This window comes from Engystomops pustulosus, chromosome 8 (genome assembly GCF_040894005.1).
Source record: "Engystomops pustulosus chromosome 8, aEngPut4.maternal, whole genome shotgun sequence".
NCBI classification, from domain to species: Eukaryota; Metazoa; Chordata; class Amphibia; order Anura; family Leptodactylidae; genus Engystomops; species Engystomops pustulosus.
The window spans coordinates 69,906,029-69,921,401 of NC_092418.1; the positions used below are offsets into that span (position 1 = coordinate 69,906,029).

Consider the following 15,373-nt stretch of genomic DNA (forward strand, 5'->3'; position numbering starts at 1 on the left):
TGAGTGGCATTTAGTACATTTTTGAGGCTAATGGTATTACTTGACAGTTCATTGCAGCAAAACTAATAGATCTCATTGAGCAAAGGGATTGAAATGAAAATTTCTATATAATGGAGACGCTGGCATGCTTGGCCAACTTTTGATCACTATTCGCGCAAGCAGTTGATGGAGGGTTTCATTATTCACCCCTTCACTTCTGGAAAGGCCAGCAACCTTTTGCAGCAGAAAGAGGTCATGTCAATTTACTAGTGCGTTCAGAAGCTGCTATTAACGTCACTTAATTTGAGGCCTTAATATAGGCTTTTGCCTAGCCATGTGGTAGAATAAGCCTGCTCAGTCACAGAAATTCAACATTATGTGATCAGAATGACAACTATTTTCTGCCACTATCTACATACTTTAATTTCATTGCTAACTAATTTCAGTTTTATGTAAAGCTATGAAAACACATAGGACAAGAAGACATTCAGTAAAAGTCATGCAATAAGACAACCAAATGTTAGGTCAACTAAAGATGAGCGAATATCTTGCTAATAATAATATTGGGCAAGAATTATGTAATATGCTACCTAGACAGTTTAATACATATCCTTCTATCACTACATAAAGTTTGCCAAGCCTAAAAACATATAGAAATTACTTATATCTCCAAACTTTTGGGCTAGAGAAAGAGGGACAAAAAGTCCCTCCCATATCCCTAAACAATGCCCATTGTCCCACCCCCAAACATTCATATTACGTATAATATATACTTACAAATACTATGTACACATAGTATAATGTACCTTACCTGTCGCCAACCCCCTTAAGCACCTATATAATAATCCTCAATGCAACTCAACAACATATAACACCCCCTTTTATTTTATCCTGCCTTCATAATAATAATCTTTATTTATATAGAGCCATCAAATTCTGCAGCGCTTTTACTTTTTCACAAATTGAAAATCAACGTCCAGCCAATGGTAACTGTATACTGACAGCAGTGATATGAAGGTAGACTGAAGGAGTAGTGAGCACAGTGGGGCACATTTACTTACTACCCGGTCTTATTGTGATCCAGCGGATGGCTTGCCTTCGAGGATTCAGATCTTCCGGCGATTCACTAAGGTAGTGCGCCCGATGTCCCCTAGGTGTCGCTGCTGTGCTGAAGTCCGTCGGAGTTCACAATCCTATCCTGGGTGCAGGTAAGCGCATGTCAAGCGACACATTTTTATTTTTTTTTTAATTCCCTGGTTTTTCCGAATCAGTCTGGTTTTCCGACAGCCACGTCCCTGATTTCCGTTGCATGCATGCCTGCGTCGATGCACCACAATCCGATCACGTGCGCCAAAAACCAGGGGCAATTCAGGGAAAAGCGGCGCAAATCGCTAATATTCGGGAAACCCAACGAAAAGAAAAGCGATTCGGCCCCTTAGTAAATGACCCCCAATTTGTAAAATGCACCACAACTTTAGAGAGCACAGCAGGTAGCTAGGAGGGGTACCTGGGATACCAGGGATGCAGGGTACCAGGTGTATAGAGTACAAGGTATACAGGGTACAAGGCATACAGGCATGTCTGGTAAAGTACTGGGGGGAGGGACTACAAGTGGTGCCAAGCCCAAGGGCAGCACATAATCAGGTCTCAGATAGAAAGAGGCACATACCTGTAGACTGTCTAGGCACATGAGGAGACAGGTAGAGGGCTAACAGGGGCTGTTGTGTGTCTACTAGGAATAATTCCTGCTCTGTGCTACATACATGCAGATTACAAAGTGGTACAGTCACATGGCAGGAAGTGTACGTGCTGCAGTCACATGACACTATCGGAAATGGAGAGCATAAAGGTGTGCTGGGCGGAGTCTGCATGACTGCACCAACTGGACGTATGTACATGGGATTGGTTAAGCAGGGGGGTGGGTGGACTGTACTGATTGTGACAAAGGGGCAGCTTATTTGCAGTGAGAGGGTGGAGAAGGGAAATCACCATAGCAATAGAAAAAAAGTCCCCGGCCATACCCCACACCCCTAGTTTCTTAAAAACTTGCCCTACTTGACTACAGTAACTACATCATAATTTCTTATAACATATGATCAAACATTTACAGGGCCTTTTCAAGTTCAGGCTGCTGCAATTTCCATTCTGATGTTGTCAGACAGTATTGCAGTGAAGAAGATGGACATAATGTAGCATTATGTTTCAGCAAAATTAAAATAAAATTAACAACTTTTTGCTCAATGTGGATGACGCTCTACACAATGGTAATATAAATGCAATAAACAGACAGACAGTTGGTAAAACAATAAATAATTAGCAGGAAATCTACCATCAAAATCAAGCATGGTAAACCAGGGACACTTACTCACAGATCCAGGCACCGTGACTGTGGTAATCTTATTGTATTTGTTATCCATGACCTCCTGCCTTCAAAATCAACTTTTACAATTGTGCAAATGAGTCTGAAAAGTTCATGGGGGTGTTATCAGAGCCCTACCGTGTTTAATCTTCAAAGGCTGTTACACTGTCTGACCCCCGCTGCCTGATGTAATCGCATTGCAGCACAGGAAGTTTCAGCACACAGTGGGAGGGGGAAGTGCTCTTTGCACACTGTTGCAGCTTGTAAAGGTGAAGCACGGAGGGGCTGTTATAATAACTACAGAAGCTCTTATGTCTCATTAGTATAATTTTAAAAGTTGATTTTAGGAAGGAGGCCATAAATAACATTCACACCAAGAAGGACTCAAGGTTCCATAAAGTGCTAAAAGTAAACTCTGCTACCACATAAAAAAGCTAATATACACAAAACATTAGCAAAGAATGGTAGTCTTAGTATTGAGTTTAAAGTGGTTTTCCCATCTGATTTCTTTTTAACATTTCCTAAGCCTAAGATTACTGTACATGACTAGGAATTTTGTGGCCCGGGCAGGAGTCTCAGAGGTGTGTTTGCTGTAGAAAATATGGCTAGCGCACATACTGTTTTATCTCTAAGGACATGTGCAAAGATGACTGGCAGGGCCACAAAAGGTCCAAACTGGGGCCTGTGCAGTCGTCTTTTTTATCTTCAATGGTAATAACAGGTCGATGACACAAATAGCGTGTAGGTAGAGTTTCCATTTCTGAGACCTGCAGCTTTTGTTACAACGAGGACTATTGATCGCTGATTCACTTGCTTTTTAATAGAGCAATGATTGGACTGACCAGGCGCTCTATAATCTATTTTTTTGTATTCCCGTTTGCATGGTTGGGTTGGGATTCCTTCAATAAGTGGTAGCCCAGGAGGTGTGGTCTGTCGTAATGTTCATATGTAATAGCTCTTCATTTTACTGCTGTAGCAGTGTTTACTTACACTTATAAATGTATCATATTCAGTGGACATGTCCTAAATACCTGACATGGGACAAGGTTTCACCCTACAGACACCAGTTTAGGTCCTAGACACCTCCTTAAATAAATAAATATCCAAAAACCTGTTCTAGTCCAAATGATTGCCCACATGCACAGGAAAGAAGAATCACATTCTTTCTTTGACTGTTCTAGAAGGTGATATTTACGATTTATTGTTGAAAGGGCAAGAGACTGTGATTGTGTCTATGAAGGTCAACTCAATAAGGCTGGGGGATTTCACAACATAGAACTTTTAATAATTTTCTGGTCTTTAGAAATCAGAAAGATTTTCTTTGAATCAAGGTCTCAATGTCACATAGCAAAGAATATTGGAAACTTAGTATTATCCAACAAAGGTTAAAATTATGGATAGTGATCGTATACCAGCTGTACACCGAGCAGCCATCAAATTAAGTCCAGACAAGTGAAGTGGGAACACAAAGGGCGAGTTTGCTGGGAGTTGGCCTCAATAAAACTGTCTGCGCTCCACCTATAGGTATTTACATCAGAGGCATTGTGGAGGGGATTTATAATGATCCCATCCAAAACGCTCTCCAGCACATTAATTACTGCCGGGGATGTAGAATTCAATCTTTGAGATAAAAATGTTGAACTCAGCCCCTACAGGTGAAAAACATTGCGGCTTAAAACCAGATAAGAAAAATAGCGTCAACACCGTCTATGTTGGCGGTTGAAATCAAACAGTGATTCTGACCCGTGTTTCCCTGGCATGAAGTGGTGTTCTACCTTTGAGATATTGATCACCTATACTTTTGTAATTAATATTAGAACAGTGGGAGTGAGCATTTGCAACCCTGTCAATCAACTGATTCCAGAACATAGATAAAAGAGTTGGAAGTCGAGGCTAGTCTGATCCCTAAAGAAAAGCTTTTATAGCTCAAGTTTCTGAAAACGTCCATGCTTTCTGTGATGGAAAGTGCCAAAACACATTACAGCTTGCTGAAAATGGAGGATGCCCCTTAGACCCATCTCCACTGCCAAATCGACTTACAATGCCTATGTAAGCAACAAAACTGCCCTGGCCTAAGGATTCATCTTTTCTTTTACTTCATCCAGATGGCTGGGTGTCAGTATGACAATCTGGACAAAGCTGTGTCGGTTATGGGCATTCATATGATGTTACTAGGTCATATACCAGTAAGTCATGTAACACTGGTACTATAAGTATTCTAGTGAAAAAATGTTACATTAAACATTTCAAGTGCAGCAAATACTGTACATGTCTATATGAAAAAGTAGATTTTAACCCGTGTAGACCAACCACTGATTGGTCCAGTCGTACCACTGCATATAAATCCACCTGTACTTTAGTCCTATTACTGTCACGTGTAAACTGCCTTTTTCTGATAGTATGATAAATCAGCTGTTTATTTGATGTATCCACCTTTACAATAGCCTTTGCTATACAAGTGAACTGCAGGTGCCCACTGAGGTCAAATACATTCTAAGAACAGTATGATTGAAATGAAAACTGTTCTATCCTTTGGTTAATATGGGGTATGGGTTTTTGCACTCATTATTATGCATGACGAGGACTGGGTTAACAGGTCACCCTATGATAGTATGTTAGGAATTACACCATGCCCCTAACCTTCATTTGAACGACAAAAGCCTGTGGGGTAAATGGTGGTTGGCTTTGAAACTTAGGAAGCTAAAACATGCCATATTCATGAAGAGGCCAGGAAGAGCCAAAAGGAAAGTAGGAGTGACTTCAACAAGTTGATGATCTAGATAGATCTAATAGATCTAACAGCTTCAGCTACAAAGGGTTAAGATACAGAAGGTCAGTGTAGAAAGTAATGTCTGTAGAAGACTATATGTCTGTAGAAAAGTTTGTTCTAGGCCCTTGCAGAGTGCTTGATGTCAGGAGCTATGACCTCACTGCAGAGGATGTGCATCGACAGGAATATCAAAGGTTCCATATAATTATAATTAGCATGTGGCTCTCAAAATTTGATATGGGCCTGACATCTCAGTTGGCATCCTAAGAGAGAGACCTTCACATAAAACATGGTAGGCTAGGTAGGAAGAAGACTCCACAAGGAACAAAGTCTTTCTATAATGTATTAAAGGGGATTTCCCGCCAAACAAATTACGCCCTATTCACAGGATAGGACATAACTTGCTGATCGAATGGGGTCTCAGTGATGAAATCCCCACAGTTCACAAGAATGGTGTGTCCGACCGGGCCCAAGGTACCTCCATTCGGACACAGTGTCTCTCCCTGAACTGAATGGAGAAGACTACCATACATGTCCATTCTGCTCTATTCATCTCTACAGAGCTGATGAAAATTGCCCTCACATCGGATCCTCCATTCTTGTGATCCGATTAACAAGTAAGGCCTTATCCTTGGGCCTAACTTGTTTGGTGGGAAAACACCTTTAAGCTTACACAACACAAAGTACCATAAGCAAATGTGACTTCGGATTTCCAGGATGTTTATTTTATTAATTTCCTTTGCCTTTTCTTTATACATTTTATCATTATTCTGTTTTCAGAAGCCAATGAGTTATAATAACTGTAATAATATTTAATAGTGACTGTAAACTAAATGTGTTGAACAGGTCACCTGGGAACTACAAATGTAAGGAACGTCTATAATCATTATTGACATGCATATAAGTAAAGCCATATGGTTTACTTAGGTATATTCCTAAAACAAATCCATTATTTACTCTGTGCTCAATAGGGCCATATGGCAAGGCACTGCAAGGCTTCTGCAATCTGACAGCACATTACTACAACACAGGAAAATAAATATTGGAATTTCAGAGCTTCCAACACTATTACCGGTAGAAGGCAAGTTACCTGTTCATGAATCTGGACCTCTGCAATCTTATGTGCTCTTCTTGCCAAGCGAGATCTCTTTGGTCCTCAGTAAGTACTGAAGATTGCCCCTGAAAGAAGAATTGTGTAAATTTATTATACTTGAATTTTTTTACATTATATAATGAATGGGTCATCAGTTTTCATTTCATTACTATATTCTACTTGTAGACCCTGTACAGAGAGTGTGATATTCTTTAGAAATTAGAATTGCAGGATATCACATACTTTTCAGGTATAATTAAAATGTTAAAAAGCCACTGAGCCAAGGATTATTTAGTACCAGTTATATTTGATCACAGTCACAAAATACCAATATACGTCACTGTATTAGCAGTCACTTTCTGCTTACTTTGAGTGATTAATAGCCCTAATCACTTATATGTTTAGCCGTAATGTAAGCAATATACTAAAGGGAGCAAACCATATCTGCCAATAAAGAAACCCTTTACTGTTTTATCCATTTTGTCTTTTTAAGGAAGGTTTATCCTAAAAACAGGGATGGCAACTGACAGCAGGTGATGCATTAGCTTTAATGTACTTTACTCCCAACCCCCTGACACTAATGTAAACACTACTAAATCCATAAAAGACACCCAGTATGAAGAGGTCAATTCTGAGATGTCTGCAACTGGAAGTGCAACTATCCAGATGGAAAGAAGACAAAACCTCTTCAGAAACTTCATATTTGACATCTTTCCTAGTTACAAAACTGCAGACATTGTATTTATTTGTCAATTGCAAAAAGCAGCCAAAGTGGAGAGTTGTCATTTTTATACTGTGCGCGAGTGTCAGCCATTTATAATATCAGGATGCTCTGAAACGGGTTTTCACATGATTTGTTGTAATCTTTTATTCACAGGATATGGCTGACCATGTAATGTTTATGAGCCTCCCCTCTTTCAACCAATGGTGAATGACCTAGGCACATGCAGGAACACATTCACATTAAATGCCCTTTTATATGCCACAATTATTTAGGTTATTAGAATCATATCTTGTCAGTGGCAACAAAGGAAATCAAGAAACTCCACACATCTTTTTTGGTTAAAGTTTTTATTAACAGTTTTCCAGATTTTTACACACAAATGTATGGGGCTGGTGGTACAGACACACAGTTTGCAGCTGTGTCACTGCCTCCATAGAGGTATATGGCACCCAGTAACAGTGTTTCACTGCACCATGTCTTGGGAGACAAACATCAGCCATATAAGTCTGCAATCCCACCCCATTATGCTTATGTGATGTAGTTCCTAATAAAATACATTTTTAAGTTATCCTTTTTTTGCCCAAATAGAAACTGGCAAATCTATGAAACAAGCAAACGCAAACCCCCTGTCTTTTGAAACTCATCAAGTAAAAAGGTGTAAGTATTACTATTAAAAATGAATGTGTAAATAAAATACGACCACTAAAGGAAGGAAAATTGTTAAATCCACAGTCAAAGTAAATGTATACAAAGATACAGTATAGTGATACTTCAACTGATGTTAATGGTTACAAAATCTATGCAACCATAAACATTATATCTTCATATTAGAAGTGAAAAATATCATAAGCTTTCTTGCTATTAATGGTTCTCAATTGATCATTTGTTTAATCACCTAAAGTAGCTTTTTGCCATTCACTGTATAGCAAAGAAGTGAATTTATAAAATTGAACATCTCAGAGGGCTTTTAAACTGAGCTCCCACATTGTCCTCTCAATAATTCCACTAAGATATTGACAGAGAATAATGCAAAAGCACTACAGCTGTTATCCACCAAATAATGAACATAACTGGCTAAATTGAATGGCTAAGAGGAAAGTCATGGAACTTCACGTCTGTTCTACAAAAAAACAAGCAATTTTTTAACATCTGCCCATTTAAGTCATTTGCAGAAAAGTATGCAGTGAAATATTTTTTACAGTGATTTGAAGTGAAATGCGGTAGATAGAAAAATAGCTTAATAGATCTAACATATCACATGAACGCTCCCGTCTAATAAAACCATGCCTGAACATCCTTTTCATTCATTTAGCCTAATATGTTATATTATTGCTAGATTATCCCATAATTCAAACACTGAGGAAATAATTGGGCTGTCTTGTGGGTGATGAGAAGTAGGGGTTATGTCATCACCACAAGCCATTCTGGTCAAGCCAAGGTCTATTCTGGTCATTCAGCCTAAATTTGGGAATTTTCCTTGTTCCTTCAGAAACAAACCGATCTTGTAAAGGTCTAGATGCAGAACAGTTGACTGATATCACTCCTTCAAAGTGTTACAGAACAATAAAAGCAGGTTTATGTCCTAGGCTTCTATGTTACATTTGTATATGACTATGCAACGGCAGCATCGATGGAGAGAAAGGTTATATCAAAATCCAATTTCAAAGTACTAAATAAGTCACCTGTCACAAGGCCCATAACTAATATCGAGTGGACCCAATGTTTGGGTCTATGCCACACTTTGTGGGTTCAGGCCTCCGAAGCCGAAACCCAGACTTCAGATGAAACATGGCATTCCTTAATAAAACTGGATACAGTAGAAATATGCTACATACATCACTAAATATCAAATTTGTAATTATTCATAAGGTCCTCCTCCTAAGGGGTTAAATAGGGGAATAGTAAATGATGTATGTGAAAACAGAGCCGGATAGTGGTTTGAAGATATGAATCAGCCCTCTCAGTGGGGTACAGCTTCCTGACACTTAAGTAAATCAAAGACTCTATGCTGGGCAAGTACTGTTAATCAACGTGCCTAATGAAGCAAGTTACTTTGAATAATTCAAGACGGCCAGAAGTATTAACATTTCTTTAATTCCACCCGTGTTATTGAAACAATTGTCTAATAAGGTTACCAAGAAGCAGATTTCCTCCACAGTAGTCTGATACGGGTCAGTGGGTTGGGGTTTGAAAATAACATTGCAGGGAGTGTTATGTTACTCAGTTGACTATTAGAGTCTGGTAATGTGACTACCATGCACAACATACATGCTATAAATCATTTACACTATAAAACCTATTTAGAATAGTGTTGCCTTTTCTCATTTCCTCTTTTGATTTGTTTTAATAATTGTCATAATGGGTTTATTACAGTCTAGCCAATATCTACTTTTATAAGGACTAAATAATAGGTCCTTTTGATGAGCACAGATTCACCAAAACCTTGTATATTCATATATTCAAATAACTGGTCTTGTCATCAACTTTTCTTACCAGTTAACAACAGAGAAAACTGCAACAGTTAGGGATGTAGAACAATTTTCGCTATCATCTTATTTTTAAGTATTAAGGACTGCAAATCATGCACACTAACATACACTCACCGGCCACTTTATTAGGTACACCATGCTAGTAACGGGTTCTACACCCTTTTGCCTTCAGAACTGCCTCAATTCTTCGTGGAATAGATTCAACAAGGTGCTGGAAGCATTCCTCATAGATTTTGGTCCATATTGACATGATGGAATCACACAGTTGCCGCAGATTTGTCGGCTGCACATTCAAGATGCGAATCTCCCGTTCCACCACATCCCAAAGATGCTCTATTGGATTGAGATCTGGTGACTGTGGAGGCCATTTGAGTACAGTGACCTCATTGTCATGTTCAAGAAACCAGTCTGAGATGATTCCAGCTTTATGACATGACGCATTATCCTGCTGAAAGTAGCCATCAGATGTTGGGTACATTGTGGTAATAAAGGGATGGACATGGTCAGCAACAATACTCAGGTAGGCTGTGGATTTGCAACGATGCTCAATTGGTACCAAGGGGCCCAAAGAGTGCCAAGAAAATATTCCCCACACCATGACACCACCACCACCACCCTGAACCGTTGATACAAGGCAGGATGGATCCATGCTTTCATGTTGTTGACGCCAAATTCTGACCCTACCATCCGAATGTCGCAGCAGAAATCGAGACTCATCAGACCAGGCAACGCTTTTCCAATCTTCTACTGTCCAATTTCGATGAGCTTGTGCAAATTGTAGCCTCAGTTTCCTGTTCTTAGCTGAAAGGAGTGGCACCCGGTGTGGTCTTCTGCTGCTGTAGCCCATCTGCCTCAAAGTTCGACGTACTGTGCGTTCAGAGATGCTCTTCTGCCTACCTTGGTTGTAACGAGTGGCGATTTGAGTCACTGTTGCCTTTATCAGCTCGAACCAGTCTGCCCATTCTCCTCTGACCTCTGGCATCAACAAGGCATTTCCGCCCACAGAACTGCCGCTCACTGGATGTTTTTTCTTTTTCGGACCATTCTCTGTAAACCCTAGAGATGGTTGTGCGTGAAAATCCCAGTAGATCAGCAGTTTCTGAAATACTCAGACCAGCCCTTCTGGCACCAACAACCATGCCACGTTCAAAGGCACTCAAATCACCTTTCTTCCCCATACTGATGCTCGGTTTGAACTGCAGGAGATTGTCTTGACCATGTCTACATGCCTAAATGCATGTTGCCGCCATGTGATTGGCTGATTAGAAATTAAGTGTTAACGAGCAGTTGGACAGGTGTACCTTATAAAGTGGCCGGTGAGTGTACATATGTGTGCTTTCTCTCTTCTTCTGCCTTTGTTTTTACAAAAAAGGATTTAAAAATAATGCAAAGGAGTCTGTAGGGCTCCATAGCTGTTAATTGACCCCCCTTAGGCTTAATTACATACATTTTAAAGCCTTTTTTCTTAAAAAGAAGGGCATAAGAAGCTAACAGAATCTGCTAGAGGGTGTACACACTAGTATGTTAGTGTGCTTGGTGTACAATACACACATACCTGCACAAAAGGTAGCTGAGATGCAGCAACATATTTTGGTTAAGCATATAATCCGACCGTTTCTTAATAAAAATAATTTCTTATATTTGCTAATCACCCACTCGGTGCTTCTGTGTGCATCACAGCTTTGGGCATTAGCATGATAGGATAGGCATGTAACGTGCTGTCCCCGCCTCCCCCCACCATCCCGAGAGCCGGTGACGTCACCAAGCCCTCAGGAGCATTAGGGCATGTGCATCGCTAGCTTGCAAAGAGCACCCACCGGCTCGCAGGGCAGCTGCGCGTACTATTGTAGAAGTCTATCGATAGGCGGTGGGTGCCCTTTGCAAGTCAGTGATGCACATGCCCTAATGCTCCTGACATCACCGGCTATCGGGAGCAAGGAAGGGAGGGTGGTGTAAGGCGGGACGACACGCTACATGCCTGTCCTATTATGCTAATGCACAAGCGCTGTGACGCACACAGAAGCAACGAGTGGGAGATTAGCAAATATAAGAATCTATTTTTATAATGAAACTGACGGATTATATGCTTAATCAAAATACATTCCTTCATCATCTCACTTATGTGAGGGTATGTGTGGGTCAGAATGCCTATTTCCAAATGATAGGTTTCCTTTAAGGAAACTTGTATAGAAATTTCTTGGTCAACAGTTTCTGCTTCTTTATTCTCCTGTAGCAAGCAGAGGATCTGAAAATCTTCTCAAGTCCACAACCAAATTCTAGAAGATACATCTAAAGTATATGGATTTACGCTTTAAGTATCTTTAAATGTGAAATCTATCTAGTTGTTGTCTTACCACACTGTAAGTTTTTGCTATTCTATATGAACTTATATGATTGAATGCAATAATCAGCTATAAATATAGCTGCCATATGGCATGGTTACCATGGAAAAGAAAGGTAGCCAATGGCAATAAAATTGCTGGAAACTCTTGTAACCTTAGCCCATTATGATCCCCAGCAATTTCTGCAAAGCAGTTGTATTTTTCATGAGGAGGGATTAAGTGTAATTGACATATACGATTGCTGTACTCTGCAGTGCAATAAGGGAAATTATCCATCAAAAGTGAATTGCTCTTTTAATCAACTTCCTGTAATTAGCAGACGCTGGGCTGTTTTATTCCACCGGCTGTTATCAACTGGAGGACTATGTAGATGGACAATTACAGCAAACAGTCTGCTACAGATCAGCTCTGACATACACATGCAATTGGTGAGCCCTTTTCAGACATACACCTTATATACTTGCACTTCAGTGGGGATAAAATCACTAAATCCCTCTAATGGTACAATATATACAAAATCTTTTACAGTGCCTTATTTAGTATATATTTATTAAGAAAGTGTAGTAACATCTCAGCACAGGCTTAGGATTCTTTTTTTGAAGGTTACAAATCAGAGCTTCTCAGCTCACCAGGGACGTGGCAGTTTAGAATTATGCTAATGAGCCCTAAGGTCTCTGGAGGGTGTTTCCAGAGCTCTTCAGTCCTGTAACTTCACAGACTGTTACAATGAGCAGAACAGGTCTCCGATCTCCATACACTTATTTCTGCTGCTATATTACACAAGTAGAGGGAGGAAGGAGAGAGCAGGGGGTAGGGTGAGACATTTTCTGCTCACTGTAACAGTCCATGTATCTGCAGCACTGAGGGGTGCTGGTAACACTCCCAGAACCCTTCTCGGTCTTTAGCATAATGCAAAAGGTTTTTTTTTAGCAGTAAGAAGGCAATGGATAACAAATATAAGAATATTACCACAGTCATACTAAGTGTTCCTAGTTTATCATGCTGGATATTGATGGTAGATTTTCTTTAATATTTCACTTTCACCCACAAGGTGTGCACCCTCCCCCAAATAACCACTGGGCCCAAACACACATGTTTATCTAGTTATTGTTTGATGACTTCCCTACCATGGCAGAGACTCCATTTATACCAGAGTTTTTCAAAGCAATAGGAATAAATAAATCAGACACATACATAGAGCACAAATCAAATCCTTCATTCCTCCTGCATTTCTCGGAGAGGTTATTTTGCACTTTCTACTGTGAAATGTATTACAGAAATATAATCCATCATTCAAAAACCATGTGATGTTTTCACCATAAGGGAAACTTCATTCAATATCTAAATTATGCTCACCTGCAAAGGCCAGACTCTGCATCACAAAATGTCACTATTTATCATATGCAAAGTACAAGACTGCATTATTCATTTCACCCACAGATAAACAATCTCCTGTAACAGCCAGCTTCATATCAGCAACTGCTTGTGCATATGGTGTTTGTTTTAGGCAGTGCCATTTGTAGCAGTTCTTGACGATTTTGTGGTTTCATAAGCAAAACTTTAGATTCATGCGTACATTGAAAAGTTTATGAGTAGAAGGAGTTGAAGGGGAGTGTGTAAAACTCCTGGAAGATATTGCTTCTCCTGGGGGAGATCTCACTGGCATAGGTGTGACGGTTACCAACAAACTTTGTCCTGGACCATACAAATTCCAACTACTGGCCTACTCTTTACATTTGAACAAAATCAGTCAAGCCCCCTGGACAAACTTTATTTGTGTGCATGCTATCCAGCTGGGTGCAGGAGAGTGGAGAGGTAACGTTCCTCACCCCTCCCCTCTCCATAGAAAGACTGTGGCACCGTGACCGGGTGCCATAGACGTCTATGGGGACTGATCCGTATGGTCCTCATAACATTTGGCACAAATAAAAAAGTCCAATTTCATAATTTATGTCTCTATAAAGGTTATCTGTAACGTCATTGGCATAAGATCAATAAGGGACCAAAAGCCAGCAAAAAACGTTGTTTCCAATAAAAGTGGAATACAAATTCAACAGATTGTTGGGGGTTCCAGGTGTCAGATCCCCATTAATTTTAATTTTGATGAGCTTTGCATGCATGAAGCCTAGTTTATACTATTAGTATGAACAAACTGACTTCATCACTCGTGCCCATTGCACACAAGCAAGTTTGGTCCGACAAACTCACACCATGCGCTTGTGGGATGTAATGGACTGAACCTAAAATCACTGAACTGAATTGAATTGAGTACGCGGTTCTGGGTTTGGTACTGTAAATCCTCCGAGCATACAGAACGAGTTTCACAGACCAAACTCAATCATGGGCAACAACCTTTAAAAAAGATACTGAGGGTTGGAAATCCAGCTTTGTTCTCTTAGACATGGCTTGACAAAGGAATTGTAGCTGAGCTCAAGGGAATTGTCGCAGGACTAAGGAAAGTTTACTAAGGTAAACTTTCATCTTACTTAACTTTTTATGGAAACAGTTTTACCATAATAAATGTTCTGGTAATGTGTACACTACTCTCTATGGGGACATAGAGGAGTCATAAAAAGGGTCCCTGATGACAGGTTTCCTTTAAATAATCAGCACAGGCCATTCTAAAATAAAAATTCTGCCACTACTTGAGGGGCTATCCCTGATCATGGAAAAGGAAGCATGTGTCAGCTTTAACTATGCATAAATTTGTAAATATTTTCCTGCCAAAATATGTGTGTCCTTTTTACAGCAAAAAAATGCACAGTAGAGAAGGCCACATCAGATTACTAATGTGGTGTGTATGCTAAACTGAACTACACATATGCCGCAGTATTGACAGCCTGAGCACAAAACTTCACTGATATTTTCTACTCATCAGCATTTAAATGTAGCGGCTGATATTTTGCTTGTCCATTAAAAACCTTGGGGAGACAGGGCCCGCATCTCAAAACATACAGTCGAAGCCTTCTTATAATAACAAATTAAACACGGTTGGAAGTGTCAACATTAATTAGCTGGCTCGGCATCACCTAGAGCATGGAGATCCACCTTAAGTGATCGTAATATGCATCAATTAATTAACTTACACCAAGTAATAAAAAATCATGAAATCATTTGGAGTCTGCAGTTCTGCTTTGACAACCCTTCTGGTCCTCAGGTGCTCCCTGTTATGCAGATTAAGCACAGCTACACTGAAAGGTTATTCGATATTTCTTATATAAATAGCAACACGGCTTATCTGGTCAAGTGGACCTCCTCATCGCCTGCTTCACAGCTCCAGAGCTATTATCTTAAATTGTGTCTTGACACTGTCATTTCTATTAGCGACAAAGAGAGGACAAGTAATATCTTAAGGTTACCAAATTCATATAATGTGCGCTAAACCGGACTAATTTGGGAGTCTCAATAGAAAACTGTTGTCTTTCAAGTTTATAAGACATTGGCAATGTGGAAATCGAGGACCTGTTTTAGTATTAAGTGGAGTCCTTGGTAAAAGATACATCTATGTTAATGCCAGTTGTAAAATAGTAGAATAGTATTTAGCCAAGGTCACATATATGTAAAACATTTGGATCATCATTTGCACATTGCAGAAGCCTCAGGGAGTTTTTAGAACT

At 39.8% G+C, this 15,373-nt stretch overlaps 1 protein-coding gene across 7 annotated transcripts in view; it reads right to left on the reverse strand.

Annotated features, from left to right (window-relative positions):
• Window positions 1-15,373, reverse strand: part of PARD3B (par-3 family cell polarity regulator beta) — an 862,331-nt gene that overhangs the window by 621,178 nt on the left and 225,780 nt on the right. For all 7 annotated transcript variants that reach the window (XM_072121091.1, XM_072121090.1, XM_072121094.1 and 4 more), the window contains one exon: window positions 6,199-6,287. In XM_072121091.1, coding sequence (XP_071977192.1) covers window positions 6,199-6,287 — 89 coding nt within the window. The remainder of the gene's footprint in view (window positions 1-6,198; window positions 6,288-15,373) is intronic.